Source organism: Rutidosis leptorrhynchoides, chromosome 5 (assembly GCF_046630445.1).
Source record: "Rutidosis leptorrhynchoides isolate AG116_Rl617_1_P2 chromosome 5, CSIRO_AGI_Rlap_v1, whole genome shotgun sequence".
NCBI classification, from domain to species: Eukaryota; Viridiplantae; Streptophyta; class Magnoliopsida; order Asterales; family Asteraceae; genus Rutidosis; species Rutidosis leptorrhynchoides.
Window position 1 is genome coordinate 293,251,815 of NC_092337.1, and position 20,922 is coordinate 293,272,736.

General features: G+C 32.4%; 2 protein-coding genes and 1 long non-coding RNA gene across 4 annotated transcripts; 1 reads left to right on the forward strand and 2 right to left on the reverse strand.

Moving 5' to 3' along the window:
- Positions 1-231: 231 nt before the first annotated feature.
- Positions 232-10,310, reverse strand: LOC139849431 (uncharacterized). The gene is made up of 2 exons (XM_071839089.1): positions 9,198-10,310; positions 232-360 (listed from the first exon to the last, which is right to left on the reverse strand). The coding sequence occupies exons 1-2, from the start codon at positions 10,308-10,310 to the stop codon at positions 232-234; spliced, it is 1,242 nt and encodes a 413-aa protein (XP_071695190.1).
- A 1,990-nt stretch (positions 10,311-12,300) lies between these two features.
- LOC139847692 (uncharacterized) lies at positions 12,301-14,403 on the forward strand. The gene is made up of 5 exons (XM_071837416.1): positions 12,301-12,585; positions 12,787-12,903; positions 13,722-13,756; positions 13,974-14,074; positions 14,212-14,403. Exons 1-5 carry the CDS (start codon positions 12,416-12,418, stop codon positions 14,296-14,298), a joined length of 510 nt encoding a protein of 169 aa, XP_071693517.1. The 5' UTR covers positions 12,301-12,415; the 3' UTR covers positions 14,299-14,403.
- A 3,421-nt stretch (positions 14,404-17,824) lies between these two features.
- Positions 17,825-19,885, reverse strand: LOC139850498 (uncharacterized). 2 transcript variants are annotated; one of them, XR_011760054.1, is made up of 6 exons: positions 19,605-19,885; positions 19,053-19,206; positions 18,658-18,928; positions 18,373-18,455; positions 18,109-18,229; positions 17,825-18,022 (listed from the first exon to the last, which is right to left on the reverse strand). It is a non-coding gene; the product is annotated as an uncharacterized lncRNA (long non-coding RNA). The 2 variants fall into 2 exon arrangements; XR_011760053.1 differs by having other exon boundaries at positions 17,825-18,229.
- Positions 19,886-20,922: the final 1,037 nt, after the last annotated feature.

Genomic DNA, 20,922 nt, shown 5'->3' on the forward strand with positions numbered 1-20,922 from the left:
TGTTAATATCCGTGACTTTAATGGACAAATTGAGTGAAACGTTAAACAGAAAAGTGAATAAAGACATCAATATGTTAATTGGATTACTGTTTTTAATTTTCACTTTATTCTCTGTACACTTTAACTTGATTGATTCATTTGGGTTAATGTAGCTATTTTGTCCGTGATCATTCACCTCACTGAAACATACACAATTATATATATAACATTCATACAATGAGAAAAGATACATCACTCTTCTCTTCCTTCTCTCATTTGTTTTCTGACCAAAGAGCAAACAACCTCAACCACCTTTTCTTCAACCTTCTTTCTTCTAAGCACAACCAAACAATCACCATCTTCGGGCCTTACTTTTGTTTTCTGTTTCGAATTGATGCACCATGAATAACCATCACTCAAGACCATTACCCTCATGTAGCTATTAATTGATCACCATTAGCAAACATTATAACTGCTGTACTTTTCATTGTAACTCAAAACACCACTGCCTGTTTCCTTTTCCATCAAACAAGGCCTAAACCAAAACCGCCATGTCTTTGATCACCCCTTCACAATATCCTTTGAAATCAAAACACCCAATTACTCAACTGTTTCTGTTTTCTATTCACCATCGAAACATCTCCCATCTAAAATCCACTAAATTTCTGTCCAAGAACCACACAACAAACCTACTGTTTTCTAGCCTCATCACAACACCAAACCTGCTCGAAACCTGCTGCGTTTTATACTGTTATTGTTCCTGTAAACAACCATCGGTCACCATTACAACCACCATATATCTCACACTCTTATGTTTTGTTGTTGCTACCATTCTATGGCCTGAACAGAATCCAAGAACCTCACCACCTCTCAATCATCAAACACCACTAAGTAACCACTGGTTCTGTTGCTTCTGTTTCCATTCAATCAAAAAAACTAATATCTTCCAGCAACCACATGATTCGTTTCTATCTTCATTTAAATTGCAATCACAGTCACCACCCATCTCCTTCAACAGGGAGCATTAGCTACTGCTGTTACACCTGCAAAACCATCAAACCAGAAGACCTTCGATTCCTAATGCTAAACTATAAACCATCCCACAACACCATCAAATTTTTCACATAAAACAGACCTGGTTACAGTTTAAGAAAAGAAAAACAAAATATTCCAATCCTTCACATTCAAATCAACAGATAATTAACATCGCCGTAAATCTGGTCGAATGGACTTATGATGAACAATAACGGTTAATGAATATATATATATATATATATATATATATATATATATATATATATATATATCTATATCTATATCTATATCTATTTATATAAATAAATATGTAAATAAATAAAAGAACAAGAAATACCGTTTCTGTTCCCTGTTATTACTCAGCGATGATAATAATCGATGATAATTGATACAGTACCTGCATCTACGCTACTATGACTATTGATTTCTTCTTAATTGTACAAACATCAACAATTTCTTCGATTTCTCTGTTAACGATGATGATGAAGACTGGTGGAGATGATTGAAACGATGATGATGATGAATTAATAACTGGTTATACCTCGAGTTGTTGTGAGATCGATTGATCGATTCAAGGATCGAAGGCCTATGATACATGATTCTCCTTCTGCATTTTGTTCTAATTGCTCGATCTGTTATAAGCCGACACTCTATCACACAGAACCCTTTTATTAGGTATATTATAAATTATAAATTTAAATTTAAATTTAAATTTAAATATAAATATAAATATAAATATAAATATAAATATAATTATTATTATTATTATTATTATTATTATTATTATTATTATTATTATTATTATTAGTAATATAAGTATTAGTAAAATTTCTATTTTTTTTAAAACCAACATTATTATTAGTATTAGTATTACCATAAATATTATTATTAATGTTATCATTATTTGATATTATCACTATTATTATAAATAATAATGTTATTATTATTAAAATTATTATTATTATCATTTTATTATTACTAATATCATTATTATTATAATTATTACTATTATAAAATAAAACAACTTCTTATTTATTAAATATAATTTTATCATATAATTTTTAGTTACATAAAACTATATTTAACGTAACTATATTAATAATTTTCATTATAAATATTAATTATTTATTTAAGATACATAAAATAAAAATAATTAATTAAATTATTAAAGAAACACATGATCAAAATAACAATTAAATTACTAATAATATATAAATTGTTCGGTTACCATTATATGTATTGATAAATATACAATTGATATAGGATCGTGAATCTGAGGCCAACTCTATACTTGTTCAATGTTGTCATATGTATTTTTACTACAAAATACAGTATGGTGAGTTTAATTTGCTCCCTTTTTAATTGCTTTTGCAATATAAATTTTTGGGCTGAGAATACATGCGCTGCTTTTATAAATATTTACGAAATAGACACAAGTACTTAAAAATATATTCTACGTTGAGTTGTACCACTGGCATACTTCCCTGTAGCTTGGTAACTACTATTTACATGTGGTATTGTAAACGCGAATCCTGTTGATAGATCTATCGGGCCTGATAATCCCAACCGGACTGGACGACCAGTATTCAACGGTTGCACAGTACTTCATTTTGTAGACTACACTTGGTACAGTGTAGTGAGATTTCATAGTAAAGGGAATATGCGATGTTGATTAATAGTTAAGTATGGTTACCAAGTGCTCAACCACTTAGAATTCTTTACATACACTTGCGAGTGTATTATGTTTATGATTATGAAATCTTGTGGTCTATTAATATATTGAAATGATTGTTATGATAAACCTATGAACTCACTAACCTTTTGGTTGACACTTTAAAGCATGTTTATTCTCAGGTACGAATTAAGTCTTCCGCTGTGCATTTGCTCAATTTAAGGACATTACTTGGAGTCGATCATCGCAATGGGACCAAAAGTTGATGACTTCGTCCAAGGGGATAAGGATGGGGTCATTACATTAGTAATCCGTATATATAAATTGGAATAGAAAATAAATATTAATCGAACCTTTTTGAACAGGTTTCAAACAGTTAATGAGTGAAATAATTAAATATGTTTAATCTAAAAATTTGAGATTTTTAGGGACACTTTTATACGTCAACTGTTTAGCAATGGACACGATATTGTCATCCGTGATAGAGTGTCGACAGAGAGATATTCAAACACCCGTGATAATTCAAATAATTGAATGGGATTACTGTACGTACTTTTTGTCCACAATATGAATTAAATGTATACATAAATATGTTACTTTCTAAAACACACATGTAGTCATAACCTTGAGCCAAAAACCACTAGAGGTTACCACTCATCGCCACCATCCTCACCACCGGACGGACCACCACCCTACCATCATTGACCCCCACTCCCGGCCATCACCACCGTGACCAATTGCACCACCACACACACTCATCGTCATACCATATTTCTCTCCCTCTCTCCTCTTTTTTTCCCTCTTATGGAAACCACCTCCACACCCAACCACCATAGCTAACCGAGAGCTGCTACTACTTGTTGTCTTAACAACCGTAAACCACCACCATCGAAATATCATCGCGAGTTACAACTGCTACTGCAACTGCTATTTCGACTTCTCTTTTTGATACAATGACGAGATGATGATTATGTTGGAATAGAAACGATGATGATGGTTTGATTATGACGATGTTATGATGTAATAAGAATGATGATGATGATGATAAGAGAAGATGATGGTTAGGATAACGATGGGTATGGTATTGAAGATGATAATATGATTATTTAATGATAATGATGATGAGTAAAACCGATGATGATACCGTATGATGATTAAAGTTTTACGATGGGATGAAGATGATGGTGAGTACGAATGATGATGATTCTGTACGAGAAGATGAAGATGACGTTGATCACGAAAAAGAATGATGATGACATGAGTGAGTCACAACAGTGAGCCCCGTATCTTGACTTGGCAACTCATCGGAGGATTCTGTTGCTAGTAGACGACCATGGTGATGAAACAGTAGAATAGTAATTCAAACGATGATGATACATTTGTTAATGCTACAGTTATTACGTTTTCTTTCTTTTGTTGTTTTGTTCGAACCCAAATGTCACCCTAAACTACTCAGCCGAATTGTACTGTTAAGGATGGTCATGTACAGTGAAGACGTTGTTGGTGATAAATCACGAGGAAGATGAAGGTAATATATATATAGATGAAGTTTAGCGATTTAAATAATGATGATATTAATCATATTATGATTATAATTATGAAATGATTATGAGTATGATATGATTATGATTTGAAGATGATGAGGTGATGATTAAGATATGATGATGATTCGTGAATGGCAATAATGAAATGAGAAAATGATGATGAGTGATGACGTTTAATTTTAAATGAAGAAGAAGAAAAACTGACCGATAGATACATAAGTCATATATTTTAATTTGGGAATAAAGTCAGTAATGAAGTAAAAGCTGAGTGGCTTGGAGTGTTGGGGTTATACAAGGGGTCATGGGTTCGAAACCTGGAAGCTGCATAATAATTTTTTTTATAAAAGCTACCTTAAGAGTGTGGTCTGTTGGATCAAGTTTTCTGTTTGGCCCTGTTGCTGTTGGACTGAGTTGCATTTGGGCTGAATCCCTTCTTATTTTGTGGGCCGAGATTTGGTGTAGAATAATTAAGTGAAGAAAATAATTCAAAGAAGTTACTAGCAGTGGAGTGGTTAGGCGTGTTTGTGGGCGAGCGAGAGGTCGCGGGTTCGAGCTTGGTCTCGGGCAATTTTTATTGGAAAAGCTTTTTAAAGGGTATATACACTTTTATTATTATTATTATTATTATTATTATTATTATTATTATTATTATTATTATTATTATTATTATTATTATTATTATTATTATTATTATTATTATTATTATCATTATTATCATTATTATTATTATTATTATTATTATTATTATTATTATTATTATTATTGTTGTTGTTGTAAATAATTATTGTTATTATTGTTGTTATCCTTTTCATTATCATTAAAAGTATTATTATAAAATTTTAGAATTTTCATTTTTATTAATATAGGTATTATTATTATTAATAGGATTATGATATAAGCTATTATAGATTTTATTTACAAATATATTTTGGTATGCATGTTAAAGATAATAATGACTAAATTACGATTATAAATTGATTACAAGTATGATTATTATGTATATGTAAATTTAATATAAGTACGATAAATATATTATTATTATGACTAGGATTACAAATTGATGTTATAGAAGCTTTAGTTATTAGTTTAGAAATTTAACATGAAGATTTTGATTTTGATTAACATAAGTATTGTTATTATTAAAAATTATTATTTTTACAACTATATTATTATTAAAATTATTATTTACTACTAGTATCATTATTATCATTATTATGAGACTTATTATAAAAGATATCGTTAGTATTATCATTTATAGAATTATTAATACTATTATCATTATTAATAATATTAGTACTATTATTACTATTATTGTTATCACTTAACATATTATCATAGTACTAACAAACAAATGATATTTATATATAAATATATCTAATACATTTAACATAACAAAAAAAAAATTATATTTTTATGTACAAAATGAATATACGAAACATATATATATTATTATCATAAAAAGGATTTAACTAATAAATTTATATATATATTTATTCGATTATAACCATGAATATTAATAATTATACAAATGATATAGGTTCGTGAATCCGAGGCCAACCCTGCATTGTTCAATTTAGTCATATGTATTTTTACTACAAAATACAGTATGGTGAGTTTCATTTACCTTTTTACCCTTTATATTTTTGGGCTGAGAATACATGCGCAATTTTTATAAATGTTTTACGAAATAGACACAAGTAATCGAAACTACATTATATGGTTGAAATATCGAAATTGAATATGCCCCTTTTTATTAAGTCTGGTAATCTAAGAATTAGGGAACAGACACCCTAATTGACGCGAATCCTAAAGATAGATCTATTGGGCCTAACAAACCCCATCCAAAGTACCGGATGCTTTAGTACTTCGAATTTATCATGTCCGAAGGGAGTCCCGGAATGATAGGGGATATTCTATATGCATCTTGTTAAGGTCGATTTCCAGGTGTTCAATTCATATGAATGATTATTTTTGTCTCTATGCATGGGACGTATATTTATGAGAAATGAAAATCTTGTGGTCTATTAAAATGATGGAAATGATTATTTATGTTAAACTAATGAACTCACCAACCTTTTGGTTGACACTTTAAAGCATGTTTATTCTCAGGTACGATAGAAGTCTTCCGTTGTGCATTTGCTCATTTTAGGGATATTACTTGGAGTCATTAATGGTATATTTCAAAAGACGTTGCATTCGAGTAGTTGAGTTCATCAAGATTATTATTAAGTCAATTATAGTTAGATATATTATGAAATGGTATGCATGACGTCAACTTCCGATGTAATAAAAGATTGTCTTTTCAAATACGAATGCAATGTTTGTAAAATGTATCATATAGAGGTCAAGTACCTCGTAATGTAATCAACTGTTGTGAATCGTTTATAATCGATATGGACTTCGTCCGGATGGATTAGGACGGGTCTTTACACCAACATGCATTTAGTGTATGGTTTATTTGAAAATCCATTTTTCATGTTATGTAATAAAGCCAATTTCATTACATTGATATAAACCATTTTATATGTGTTTTAATAACCAATTATTATAATCCATTTAGCCATTTTTAATTTAACCAATTAAATTATCGTTTTTCATGTCATTAATAATGTCTAATTTAACCAATTAAATTGTCATTTTGCTTGTTGTTAACTTGTCATTTACTTGTAGCAACCAAACATGCAAACACAATAAACAACCATGCATGCAAAATAAATATGTTCACAATCAAGCCAATTTGGTAGACATTTGTTTAGCCGAAAACAAATGCCACCGGTTAAGGGGTTATAACACAAAGTAGGAGATTTTAAATCTCCCACTTAATCTTGCATCCAAATGCTTCTTCTTGTGTTCTTCCAAGTCTTCATCATGTATCTTCATCTTATTACAAAATATATCCTAATACATTTTGTCTAGAAAATGAAATACAACCTAATCTATTTTACATACCAAATATAAAATAAATTACATAACCAAAATAATATTATTACAAACCAATTGAATAAATATTATTACAAACCAAATGAATGAATTAAATCAACCAAACATTCAACCATCCAAACACAAGGTCAAGGCTTGATTGTGAACAACAACATACAACAAAATATGACCAAATGGCAAGTTCCAAACCCATTTGGAACCTCCCAATAATTCGGCCAAAATTGGAAACCCACCCAAACCCGAAATTTTTTGCATTCTACTATAATGCATGTTCATAAAATGCAAAAATATAGTGGGTTTAATAGATCATCTCGAAGCATATTCCATCAACTTCGTCTCTAGATACCATTGTTGGGATTTAACAAGTTTCAATATACTTAAAACATTTTAAGAATCAAATAAAGCGGAAGCATGTATATATTACCATTTAAAACTTGTTAATCTTTAACCAATTAAAGTTAAATCCCAAGTAGGATCAAGTTACGAAATATACTTACAAACTACAAGCAAGAATAAAGAGATTATACCTATTCCAAGCTTGTTGATAAGTGATGAAGATGATGATGATGAATGGAGCTCCAAAAGTATGAAACCTCAAGTTGTTATACCCCAAGCTAACCACCAACACCTTTGATTTTAGTTAGGATTTGATTGACACTTGAAATGAACTTGCAAAAACAAATTAAGAGCTCTCTTTTGCTCTAAAAACCCCACGGGCAACAGTAGCAGTTTGAAGAGGTGTTTGCAGTTTTTTTTTTTTTTTTTTTGAAGTATTTTGATGTGTATGCATGTGTGTTGAGTCTCCAAGAGGTCTTGGTACATATGCACATGAAATCTATGGAAGTAACCACTCAAAATGCTAGTCAAATGCATGCTAGTTGAGACTCCAATGCCACTTCCACATTTGTTTATTAAATTAGTTTTATAAAAGAATTAGATTTTATAAAACCATTTTATAAACTTCCATATTTATTTATATATACATTTTATTATATAAAACCAATTTATATAAAATGTAACATAAATTAATTAATTATTTAACCTATAAATAATTAAATCCATATTATATAAATTATTCCATAATTTATATATATGTACACATCAAGTAATATTTCAGAAAACCATTTTTCTTAAAGTTCAAGTGTCGCGTATTTAATCAATGATCCAATCGTTAAGATTAAATACGTATAAGGTGTCGGTAAGCTTGTTATTGGGTATGACCCTACTTGGATCATAACACATTAGCCACATTAATTTAATATGTCTCTCGGGCATACGAAATACCTTCAATTATGATGTATGAATATATCTTAATATGATATATATATATATATATATATATATATATATATATATATATATATATATATATATATATATATATATATATATATATATACATTAAAATGTCGTTACAACGATAATCGTTACATATATGTCTCGTTTCGAAATTCTTAAGTTAGTAGTCTTGTTTTACATATGCAGTTTATTGTTAACATAATGATATATATAATTATCATTTTATCATGTTAAATATAGTGTAACAATATCTTAATATGATACATATGTATTTAGTAAGACGTTGTTATAACGATAATCGTTATATATATCGTTTCGAGTTTCTTAACTTAGTAGTCTCATTTTTATATATATAACTCATTGTTAATATACCTAGTGAGATACTTACTTATCATAATATCATGTTAACTATATATATAAATCCATATATATATATATATATATATATATATATATATATATATATATATATATATATATATATATATATATATATATATATATATATATATATATATATCATATTGTTTTTATACAAGTTTTAACGTTCGTGAATCGCCGGTCAATTTGGGTGGTCAAATGTCTACATGAAACCTATTTCAATTAATCAAGTCTTGACAAGTTTGATTGCTTAACATGTTGAAAACATTTAATCATGCAAATATAGTTCTCATTTAATATATAATCATGGAAAAGTTCGGGTCACTACAATCGTCTCCATCTAGTACCCAACGAGATCTTGCTTTTTGTTTCAACATCTTGGTTTTGGATTTCTCATTTTCGATCCAGCACCGCCGAGCTTCTAACCAGTCTGCTCTATCTATATCATTAAGAGAGCACGATTCAGCCTTTTTTCCCCAGTCCTCAACTTTTAATTTTAGTGTACCGATCTCCTTGTCAAGATTGCCGAAGGTAGCATTACTCCATTGTTTCAAACAGTATTTTACATTCTTTAAGTGATCTCCAAACATACTATCAGAATGAATACTCGTGACAGGTTTCTTCCATGCTTCCTTTATTACCTCTTCGACACCTTCTTTGTTGAACCACTCGTTGAAAACTTCGAACGGTTTTGGGCCATAATCCAAGAGTTTGTCTCTTAAAACCACCGAACAATGATCTGATTCCTTCCTATCTAAAGCAATGACCGAGAGATCGTCCCACAAGTTGATAAATTTATCTGAAGCCAGGAACCTATCTATCTTGCTAAACTTTAAGCCATCATCACTTATTCTCGTTAATTTTCTACCGCTGATCGGAATCTCTATCAGATTAATTTCGGCAATGAACTTGTTGAATCTGTTAGCCCACCTTTGATGAAACACACAATTCAACCTATCTGAAGGTTCCCTTACTTCGTTAAATTCCCCACAAACCAACCAAGCCGCATCTATACTTTTCACAAAATAGTCAAGTGATTCCCACATTATCTTTTTGCTTGCATCGTCATGAGGACCGTACACATGAACAATAATCGAGTCTTGATCACACCCTTTCCAATGACCTTTAACAACCAAGAAAAATTCACTAACACATGCACTTATTGCCACATAGTTTTTAATATCCCAAACCAATAACATACCGCCCGAATTATCCACGGCTTCCTTTTGTATGTATCCACAGTCACTATTACCCCAAAGGGCATGAATCAAACGATCCTCTACCTGCTTACACTTAGTCTCTTGTAAAGCAATTAAATCAGGTTTCTCACTGGAGCATATACCCCTTACCCAACCAATTTTATCCTCGACACCCAACCCTCGAACATTAATAGAGATAATCTTCATAAAAACAATACAGTAACGAGGAGAGCAGATAAGGGAGTTACTGGGGATTTCCATTGGGCCATCGCAACCCAATTTGTTCCCCGAACTCTTTTTTCTCAGCGCTGTTAATCGGATTATTGCAACCTGATGATTGTTTCGAATTCGGTGCCTGCCTCCTAGATCTAAATAATTGGTATGAGGAGAAAATGATACATGAATTTTAATTTTAAATTTGTTAATGTACGGAGTATAAAATAACAAGATAAAACGTCTTTACATTTATTATTAATTAATTTTTATAATTTATTTACAATTAGTTGGTTTTATTAATCATTATTCTTCAATGTAATTGAAAACTACTCACATTTTTCTAATGGTGTATATCGCAACTACATCTTATAGTTGAATTGGAGTATGTTTGGCAAAACTACCTGATAGTTCGTAGCTTCTAACTGGTAGTTTTTTACTTTTTACTTTTATCTTTTAATTTTTTAAATATATTTTAGTATTTAGCAGAGGCGCTGAATCTCTAAAATAAAGAGTAAAATAACAAAAAACTAGAAGTTAAAAGCTAAATGCCATTTCTAGTAGCTTTTAGTTTTTCCATATGTCTAAAAGTTTTAAGCTCGTAAAACAAACGGAACTTTTTATTAAATAGAAGTTTTTTCACAAAAGATAAAAGCTCCAAAAAGCTCTGCGTCAAACATAGCCTTGAACATACTGATTGCATTAATTAGCATTTTGTAAAATAGTTGGAGCTAAAGTTAATGGTGTTTTAATTACCGTCGATCGGGTTCGGGTTTCCGCCGAACGTGTGTGTTACGTGCAAATGATGAGGGTCGTTGAAAAAAATGATCTACTGATGCCAAAAAATCGCCGTTAAAAAAAAAAAGTTAGTGGTGTTTTTTAAAAGCTAATATTTAAACTTATTATTATTTTTAGAATTTATACTTTTAACTTCTAGCTTATTAAAATCGTAAACTACAGTAAGTATGCTCCTAATAATGTATCCAAACGCACCCTTAAACAACATGTTGGCTTTGTTACCTCTCTCCCTCTTTCAGGTAACTTCTCAATTGCCAATCGGTCGCAAAAACCCTAGAAATTTCGATCGTTGTTGCTTTAAAATTAGGGTTCCGATTCATAGGGTTTCAGTTCTTGTGTTGTTTTGATTTCCGGTATATTTACTCGATTCTCTTCTTCCTTTTATAAATTAGCTTGTTATTATGTTATCAAACCCTAATATATTATTGAACTTTAATATCAAATTGCTATGCTATTTAGACATTATATTGTTTATATAGATTATGTTACTCTTTCAGTGCTTTAATGTTATTGGTTATGTGATTGCAGTCTGTTATAATATATACGATTTGGATGACTAATAGCTTATATTTATGCTTATGTGTATAATGTGAGCTGATATAATATGTAACAGAATAGTAAATTGACTACAAGTTAAGGACCTGGTTAAATTTATTTCTTAAATATCTTTTCATTAGTTTTTTATGGTTTGTAGATCGAGCATCGATTGGACTAATTTGTAAATGCACTGCAGTTATGTTTACTGGACATCGATTGAGTTACGTAGTTACATGTGGTCTCAAAATATGTTGGATGTCAGCTATGGCATTTGAACTTGAAACTTGAAAGTTTGTACGAATCCGTTGCTGATTAATGTTGAAAATTAGGCGAAACTGTATAATTAGCAACAGTTCCTGAGTCTGGGTTATAGGTAATTAGGTAGCAAATTGGATATGTTCACAAACGGGTCAAATGGGTTTGGATCAAAACTACTAATTAATCTTTCGTATGGTTCTGGCTAGGTTAGTCTGTCACAGCTTTAAGAAGTGAAATTTCTGCACTTGTAAGTAGTTAATATCTGTTAACATCTTTCTGTAAATACACTTTTGTGAATATGTCGAACAAACAGGAGAATATGAAATTTTGTAAATAATTTCGGATGAAAATATTATTTTTTAAATAGAATTAAAATAGGAATGTGGACTTGTATATTGGGACATAATGATTATAATTAAAAACCTCTCAACATTTTTGTTGCATTCATTATTCACTTTTCTTTACATGACAACTGTATCAGGTGGCTAAGTTTGAATAAACTTGTAAGCGGCGGAGCGTCAACCCTAAGTCAAAATCCCTAAAATTGTTGAATAGAGAAAATGGCAATACGACAAAAAGCAGTGGCAACACTACCGACATTAATGAGAGCGTTAAGGAAGGAATCGCCTTCACTTCCACAACGATTGCCGTCACTCAGACGAGCTTTTTCGTTATATGATCAAGTTAATCTCATAGACAATGTTCCTGAAGATCAATTAAGATTTCAAGGGTATATATTCTCAGTCAAGTTCCAATTAATTCGATATTGTTAAACCTATTTTAATCCTGCCATTGTTTTTCTAATTAAGTTAGTGATACACACACGTAGATATATATGCTATAAGTAACAGTTTTATGTTGCATTTGTTTTGTTCATCTAATTATATTTTGGATGCTTAGGGCTGATTTTGGTCATTATTTGTTTTGGTAGGTATAGTGATACTGGATTCACTGTTAATGGTGTTGAATATGAAGGTAGTTTGCTTTGTGTAGGCAACTTGTTATTGTCTTGGAGTCCAAAAAAATTGTCACATATAACTACAGACAGGTATGTAACACTTGGGTATTAGCTTCGTCTATATTGTGGTAGAGTCGTACGTGTAACAATATAACTTAATCTGACGTATACACTGCCCAAGTATCAATAGTTAGGCCAAAGTGACACTTACAGTGTGTATCGAACTAATCAGGCTTCTATTGTGTGTAATGATCTTGTTATTCATTGATATACGGAGTATTATGTAACAAATGGTACTTTTAGTGACGTGTCATCTAAATGAAGGGCTATGTGGCATCCTTACAAGTTGTCACTTCAACATGATACTTACAATAGCAATAAATTGGGAGTTCATTATACACAATGGAAACCCGAATAGTTAGATACACACTATTTTTAAAAGACGGTCGAGTCGGCCGACGTGTCAGTTTGGGGACTAACCTGTCCTGTTTCACTCAAAAACGCCTAAAAAGTCTGTCAACGCTAAAATTTCAGGTCTAAGTCTGTTAAAGTCAAAGTTGGTCAAAATTTTAATATTAGATTCTGCCGTATAATCTATGTTTGGAATATTTTATTTATGTTTTATGTTTTATGTTTGATATATTTATGTGTAACATGTATATTTATTTATTACTCGTACTAAGTCAACGTTGGTCAATGCCAGACTCGTCCCTGTCTCATCCCCGGCTAGACCTAATCGTCCCTCCAAGGTCCCAACTGACTCGTCCCCGATTCGTGACTTTTAAAACCTTGATACACATTATGAATGTCAGATCTAAGTCAACAGATTTCAACTTAGTAAGTAGTAGTATGTATTTATTATCTTCTACTTGTATCCAACATATTTTTTTTGTCCTATTCTTTAACAGTCTATCCATCTTCCAAGCAGTGCGGCCCATACCAGGTAAGATAGATGATTTGGTTACTTTGAAGCTCATGTTTGTTAGCAGATAGTTAAAATAAATGTTGGTATCATCAAGTCATTAAGTATGCTCTGTGGTCTATCTAAGAAATTAGGTTAATATGCATAACAGTCTAGCTATGATTATCACTTTTATATTATATTTGTTTACGGTCAATATAGACATTGTTGAGGATTGATATGATATTTGTTGCTCCAGAAATTCTGATAATTGGCACTGGAAGATATATACAACCCGTAGATCCTGAAATACGCAAGTTCATTCGCTCAACAGGCATGAAATTAGAGGCTATTGACTCGGTGAGACCTATTTACGTTTAATACCTATGCCTCTCATTGTGTTCTCATGATACACACGTATATGTGTAGTTTGTGTATATCTCCTACTCCTTTTTCGTGTATTTTTTTGCTGATATGAATATGCATGTTTGGTGCAGCGAAATGCGTCATCGACGTATAACATACTAAATGAGGAGGGAAGGATTGTAGCTGCTGCTCTTCTTCCATATGGAGTTTCTTCTTAGTGGAGTGTAGTAGTAGTAAACATCATTTCCTTATCTTTGAAAAGAATGGAAATAATTGCAATACCAACAGCAGCTTGTAATAACTAATTTCAATTGTACGGGGTTTTTTTTAAAATAAAAATAATAATAATTACTACTATTTATTATAATGTGTGCTTGGCAAGAATTTTTGTAACTTATTTTTATATAAGGATGTGTATTAGAAAAGCTAAAAGGCTCCTGTTTTGGTTGATGAAACATCTGCGTTGAATCAAATGGAACCACCTCAGGTGGTGGTTTTAAATAATGAAATGGAGGTTAACGACTGTAATGTTTTGAATATGTATACTGAGGTTATAAATAATACAGTGGAGGTTAGTGAGGTTAATGTGTTGCATAAGATTAATGTATGTACTAATGACCCAAGCCTTATTTCGGTCCATTCGGGTGAAATGATACACTCAGTTAGTGTGTTGAATTGCAAGGATGGGGCACATGTCAATGTGGGTATTGACGTGGGTAGTGTAAGCAGAGTTTTGGAGATGTACCTTGTGAGGTGTTTTTTGAGACGCCAACTTGTAAGGATGATGCTGATTCTGTTTCGGGTGTTAAAAGAAAGAATATTAAAAAGGTGATATTTAATAAGAAGGATAAGGGTGATGTGATGGATAACATGGTGTTTGAGAGTGCAAACGACATCCATATTAATTCGGAAGATAAAAAACATTGTAAGGATGATGGCATTGGGCCGTCGACGGGTATTGTTGGGAATTTTTTCGACGAGGCTAGGATTGACTTGAAAGATATTTGGGTCGATGGGAAATTGCTTAGTTCGAGAGTGGCTCCATTGTCTAAGCAAAAACAAAAGAAGACGACTAACGTCCGAAAGGTTCATGGGAAGAGTTGAGGAAGTTTAGCGTTGATGGGATTTGACTTGTTTGCGAAGACCCGCTTGTTCTCTTACGCTTTATTTCGTATCATGTTGTCTTATTTAGTTTTCAATTAGGGGTTGGTTTTTGTGTGGTGGTTTTCGTTTATAGCGTCGTTTTTCGTTGGGCGAATTTCGTGCCTTTCTTGTAATCGTTTCGTGGCTTCATATTTTCAATGATTGTCCAAGTTTTATAAAAGTTCCAAGTTTTTTTGCCAAAAAAAAAAAAAAAAAAAAATAAAGACCCTGGAAGAAAAAGTATTGGAGTACTTGATTTTAAGGGAGAGTATCACGGAGTGTTTTTTTTTTTTTTTTTTTTTTTTTCAAGACATCAAAATATATATATTAAGAACTGGAACACTCTAGCAAAAGACCTTAGAACCCGATCAAAAAAGCAACTAATTACAATGGCTTTAAAAGTCATTTGTTCTAGCTAATCCAGCGAACCTAATCGATTGTTTGCCTCTATATCTAACTCAGCGAACCTAATCGATTGTTTACCTCTATATCTAACTCAGTGAAAAGAATGATAACATCATCAAATAACATATATTTTTAATAGGATTGATACCGAAAATAAACTTTTTATAACCCTCCAAATGCTCCATAGCAACGCAACAATAATAGCCTCCATCCGAACTTTGTTGATCCTACATCCCGACCAAACTTCAATCCAAGCAGCCACGTCACTAAAATCTGGGAAGTCATAGTTGATCCACATACACACCCAGGCCTACAATTGATGCTCATCCAAACGGAAAACATCACATGCTCCACGGATTCAATCCCAAAACCACACAACGGACACTTTATGGGCTCGATTTCAAGACCCTTTTTTTAAAGGTTTAGACGAGTTAAAAGTATGTCTATAGCAAGCCTCCACAAGAAAACATTAACTTTTCTCGGAAGGTGAAACCTTCCAAAGGAAAGTGGTTGAGCTTGAAAGAAGATTATTGTTGTCTCTAATTTTTCTCGTGTCCTTTACATAAAACAAGTTTTCCACGTCAAACATACAAACCCAAATGCAGAACCTCCCTTAATTGCGTGCCGACCAAGCTACAAAACTCGGCTAAATGTCTACTAGAGAAATCATCCCGTATTCAATCCCAATGCCACGAACCTTTGGAGAACCTTTCACGAACCGTAACATCAACATTTGCTTCCAACAGAAACAATCTAGGATATTTAATATCGAAACTGTTTTTTTTTTTTTTACCGCATCAGTTTGTGATCACCCAAGGGACTAAACCACCCATGCGATCATCTCCCGCAGTTGCATAACCCGCCCCCAACTGCCTGGAGCAAACCCGGACCAATCCGAGGGCATGACCGGTAAAACCCCCCTCCCGCTGCCCCGCAACGTAATGTGCGAAATGCGACCTTGGGGGATTTCAAGGTCAAGTAATAAACTTGTGTGCAATGTTATAGTCCCCGGGAGTCGAACTCCTGACCTCTAACAAAAAGTATCAAGCCACTACCACTTGAGCTACAACAGAAGAACAAAATTACTATTAACTTTATACTATCTATAAAATGACACATGAATATTTGAGCCGAGCCTTTAAACAAGATTCGACCCCGAGACTATTAGTATTAGTATATACTAGTTTATAATCCGCGACTTCGCGGGACTATGTTATAAAAATTCTATAATGGCTTTAAGTGTGAAGTGAATTATATGAAATTCGTAAAATTATTGGTTACATAGGATAATAGGATAAGCAAATAATAGTGCAACACAAAATCTGTTATACTCGATTTTCAACATCGACTTGTAATAAGTCGATAATCATGAAGGATCTTACTAATGTACAGATTATAACTAACAGTTGATAATCATGAAGGATCTTACTGTTGTATAGATTATAACTAAAATGGTGGGAATGAAACATGATATAACACGAAATAGTCAGTTGACATATCATTACAACTCGACCCGGATAGAATTCATCTTATCTAACCTGCAAATGCCTTGTCACTTGATAGCAGAACATTAACACAATACATATTGGAGATATTTGTACAAACAATACACATGGGAGGTGTGAAGTACTAAAGTGGCCTTGTAGTCTCATTTGAAGTTGTAATTCTACTAATCATGGATCCGTATCTCCGAATTCTCACAGTCCACACTAACATAATTTGGCTCAAGGTTAAGTAGCATAAATGGAAAGTTAATGTATTTATTGTAATATTATGACTATATATAACTATATTAACAAGATTTGATCATAAGCTGAGCCAACTTATAATCCATAAAGTTAAGGGTACAAATTAAGAAAAACATTCATCATATTTTCCATTTAATAGTATGCTTAATTCTTCAGCATTCTCAGTCTTTATTAGTTAGTTAATGAACAAATTTGTCGATTTCAATTTTGTAAGCCGATAAATAAAAAGGTAAAAAACAATAATACCAATAATAATTCAGTTGTATCAGACTCCATGGTATCAAGAGACTTCCTCGGGCAATTGTTTGTCCTTCAATTTTTAAATCCTGAAACGAAACCATGAAAAATTAAGCCATTCAACTGTTACTAAATAAAAATCTAATGTACACAAATTAGTTTCTACATACTTATGTGTAGATTATGAACCTGATCAAGAACCACCATTTCTGTTTGTAACCCCGTCAGTGAGGGGTATTCATTTCTATGCCAAGCTGCCAGCTTACATTGATGTTATAAGGTTCAAACTGCAGAAATTTCAAGATTTTTTGCACTAACGTACCAGAGCAAAAAGCAATTGCATAGGGAGAACATGGGTGGGTTGTGCACTTTTGAGCTCCCTAAGGCAACTAACCCACTGTACCATCACCTATTGCAAAAACAATTATTATTCATTTTCATGTTGTATATCCCACATTTCATTTATTTGTTGATCTTATTCAAACATATGCATACTATAACTCTTTATCCCACAGCTTTCTTTTGCAGGACAGTCTCCCAGAGTAACTTAGATATCAAGGAAAGCTGACTCGTTGCCACAAAAATTCATGAGGCTTCACGTTTTGAGGATCAAAACCTGCAACCAACACGTAAAAGTCTATAATCATTCAGTAAATTATATTAAGAGCTGTACGTGTAACATCATTTTATATTTATATTAATAGTTATACAAGTGGAGATCATGTTCCAATATTATAAGAATCCTAGCTACATCCATACCTGATTTTTCATGATTATATCTTGATTGGGAGCTATCAAAAGACCCATGGAGAAATACATTATTTAAACTTTTCAAATTACTCCTGCATCATGTTATTAATCAATCAATATAATTCTGATTTATTATCCAATTCACTATTCACTATTCACTATTTGAAACCACACTAAAAAATCAACTTACACATCTAATCGACTACCAAATTAAACTTCAAAGCAACATAATTAGATATGCGTAGTGTTTATGCTAGATGTCATGTGTTATGAGTTTTTTGCTTTGGTACTTACATTTATTTTGTTTAAGCGAACATCCACTTATGGCAATGATTACTGTTTTTGGTAGAAAATTGTAGGTTTCGACGTCGAAATTCCTTGTTTGATCATTCCGATTGCTGGTACCGTTTAAATACAGTTTGCAGACGAAAAAAGAGAGATATTGGGTATAAGATTGTTTGGGGCTCGATAATGAATTTTGATATTTTGTAGGCTGCATTTGTTATCAAAATTTCCGCAAAATGGTCTTGGTCTTTGTAGTTCATATTGGCTAGAATAGCAGAGCCTGTAAATTAGTTATGATTCTGTTTATGCCCTCGTTTTCCATTATGGATGATTAATATAATACGAATTGCCGAGTATGTAATATGTCTGGTTGTTGTAAGGATAGTATTTGTAACTGTACTTACATGTGTATCGAGTAGAATGCAGGAGTATCCATGTGGTCTAGGATTGCTTAGCCTCTTTGCGAACCAACGTAAATATATTATTGATTCGATCGTCTTCAGCCTGTCCCCCGGTTGTAGGGCTGAAATTGGTGTGATCTGTGCTGTTTGAGGCATTCTGCAATATACAAGAGATAGTAGAATGTCAGTAAAGTTTATCTTATGCACATGTGAAAGACATATGTGTAACAAAGTGCATAATCTGTATTGTAGTAGATCATGACATGTTGAGAGAATTTACTTTCCAGAAAATATTTATAAACTATATTTTTAGTGACATGTGTGTAACAAAGTGCATAATCTGTTATGACTTCTCATAATTTAATTTTGTAACTCATATACAGCTCAAAATAATTATTATTCAGCAACTAATGTACTATCTAACATCAGATACGATCAAACCCTAAAGTTACAGAACTTTACAAAATCAAACGAAATAGGACTAAACAAAAAATCAGATTTAAAGAACTCAACGAAATCAAACGAAATTGGACTAATACAAGAGCATCGATTTACCTTTGATTTTGGTGAACCCTAATTGTATCTGGATGAATACTTTGAAAGATTTTGTTTGATTTTTTTTTTTCGATATCCAGTTGAAATCAAACGAAACGACCGTTCTAACATTTTTGTTCGATTTTCCTTCAAAATCAAACTAATGTTATGATTAAACTAAGTAGTTAACTGAATTTAATCAAATCAACCTGAACGCTTACTTAATTGAAGCAATTGAAGTTGAAATTACAATCGGAATGATATGAATTACAATTGAGATAACAGAATTGGGAGAGAAACGTTTACAATTGGTAATCAAAAACTAGGTATAGAAATGTACAGCTATTTAAGTTGGGGAAGAACTGACCCAACCGGTTAAACACAGCAAAAAAATTTTTTTTTTTTTTTTTTTTTTTTAAATGGGACAGGCTAAGCCTGTCACGCAATTACCGCGGCGCGGTGCATCTAGTCGCGGCGCGGCTCACAATGGAAACTGGAGGTCAGAACCCATCAAAAAATCAAAAAGCTAATACCAAACTGAGGTCAAGCTCGCGGCACGCCCCAAAGGGGTCGCGGCGCGGCACTAATCTGGACCTGATTCTGACTTGTACAAAATTTTACACAACACCAAATTTCGCGTTAATCGACGAACATCAACGCAAAAAATTTCCGCTGCATAAGTAAATAAAGTTTACATGTTTTAATAACTCCAAAAACAAGAACTTGACTCCCCGGGCATCATCCGCCCATTTACAAATCAAGAATACGAGTTCCGACCGACAAGTTTAAATACCAAACATAAACCCGAGCATGGTGTTTGGGGTTAAACTACCCAAACCTAGGTCGAACTCCAAAAGCTAAACTCTAGCATAATCACGTAGGGAGATCGCTAGTCCAAACGTATACCCTTGCCCTTGTCCACGCCGGAGCCTAAAAAGGTAAACAACGAGAGGGTAAGCAAAACGCTTAGTGAATGCAATAATTATACACATACATATATAACCTACTTACTTGCACTCACATACACAATTACCTCATACATGCTAGCAATTTATATAGCATACCATCGCAAAGTATAACGCTAAATCCTGAAGACCACAAGCTAGCACAAACAATAGCATATATAACTCGAACAATATAATATGCTACACTACAACGCCTAACCATGGTTAACCACTAATACAAAGGAATGGTACTCGAATTTTCCATCGGTGTTTATAACAACCATTAGAGTACTTAACACGTCGTACCCTAATCCCACTGGTGGCATCTTAACACGTCGATGCTTCACCCCGGGTGTCGTCTTAACACGTCGACACTTCACCCGTGATAGTTCTTG

Excerpts from the sequence above, each read along its gene's own strand:
- LOC139849431 (XM_071839089.1), bottom strand. The coding sequence starts at position 10,310 with ATGGAAATCCCCAGTAACTCCCTTATCTGCTCTCCTCGTTACTGTATT. Across the intron at positions 361-9,197 it reads AAAAAGCAAGATCTCGTTGG|AAAACAAAAGTAAGGCCCGA; the intron begins GTACTAGATGGA and ends AATTCGAAACAG.
- LOC139847692 (XM_071837416.1), top strand. The coding sequence starts at position 12,416 with ATGGCAATACGACAAAAAGCAGTGGCAACACTACCGACATTAATGAGA. Across the intron at positions 13,757-13,973 it reads AGCAGTGCGGCCCATACCAG|AAATTCTGATAATTGGCACT; the intron begins GTAAGATAGATG and ends TTGTTGCTCCAG. Across the intron at positions 14,075-14,211 it reads AATTAGAGGCTATTGACTCG|CGAAATGCGTCATCGACGTA; the intron begins GTGAGACCTATT and ends TGTTTGGTGCAG.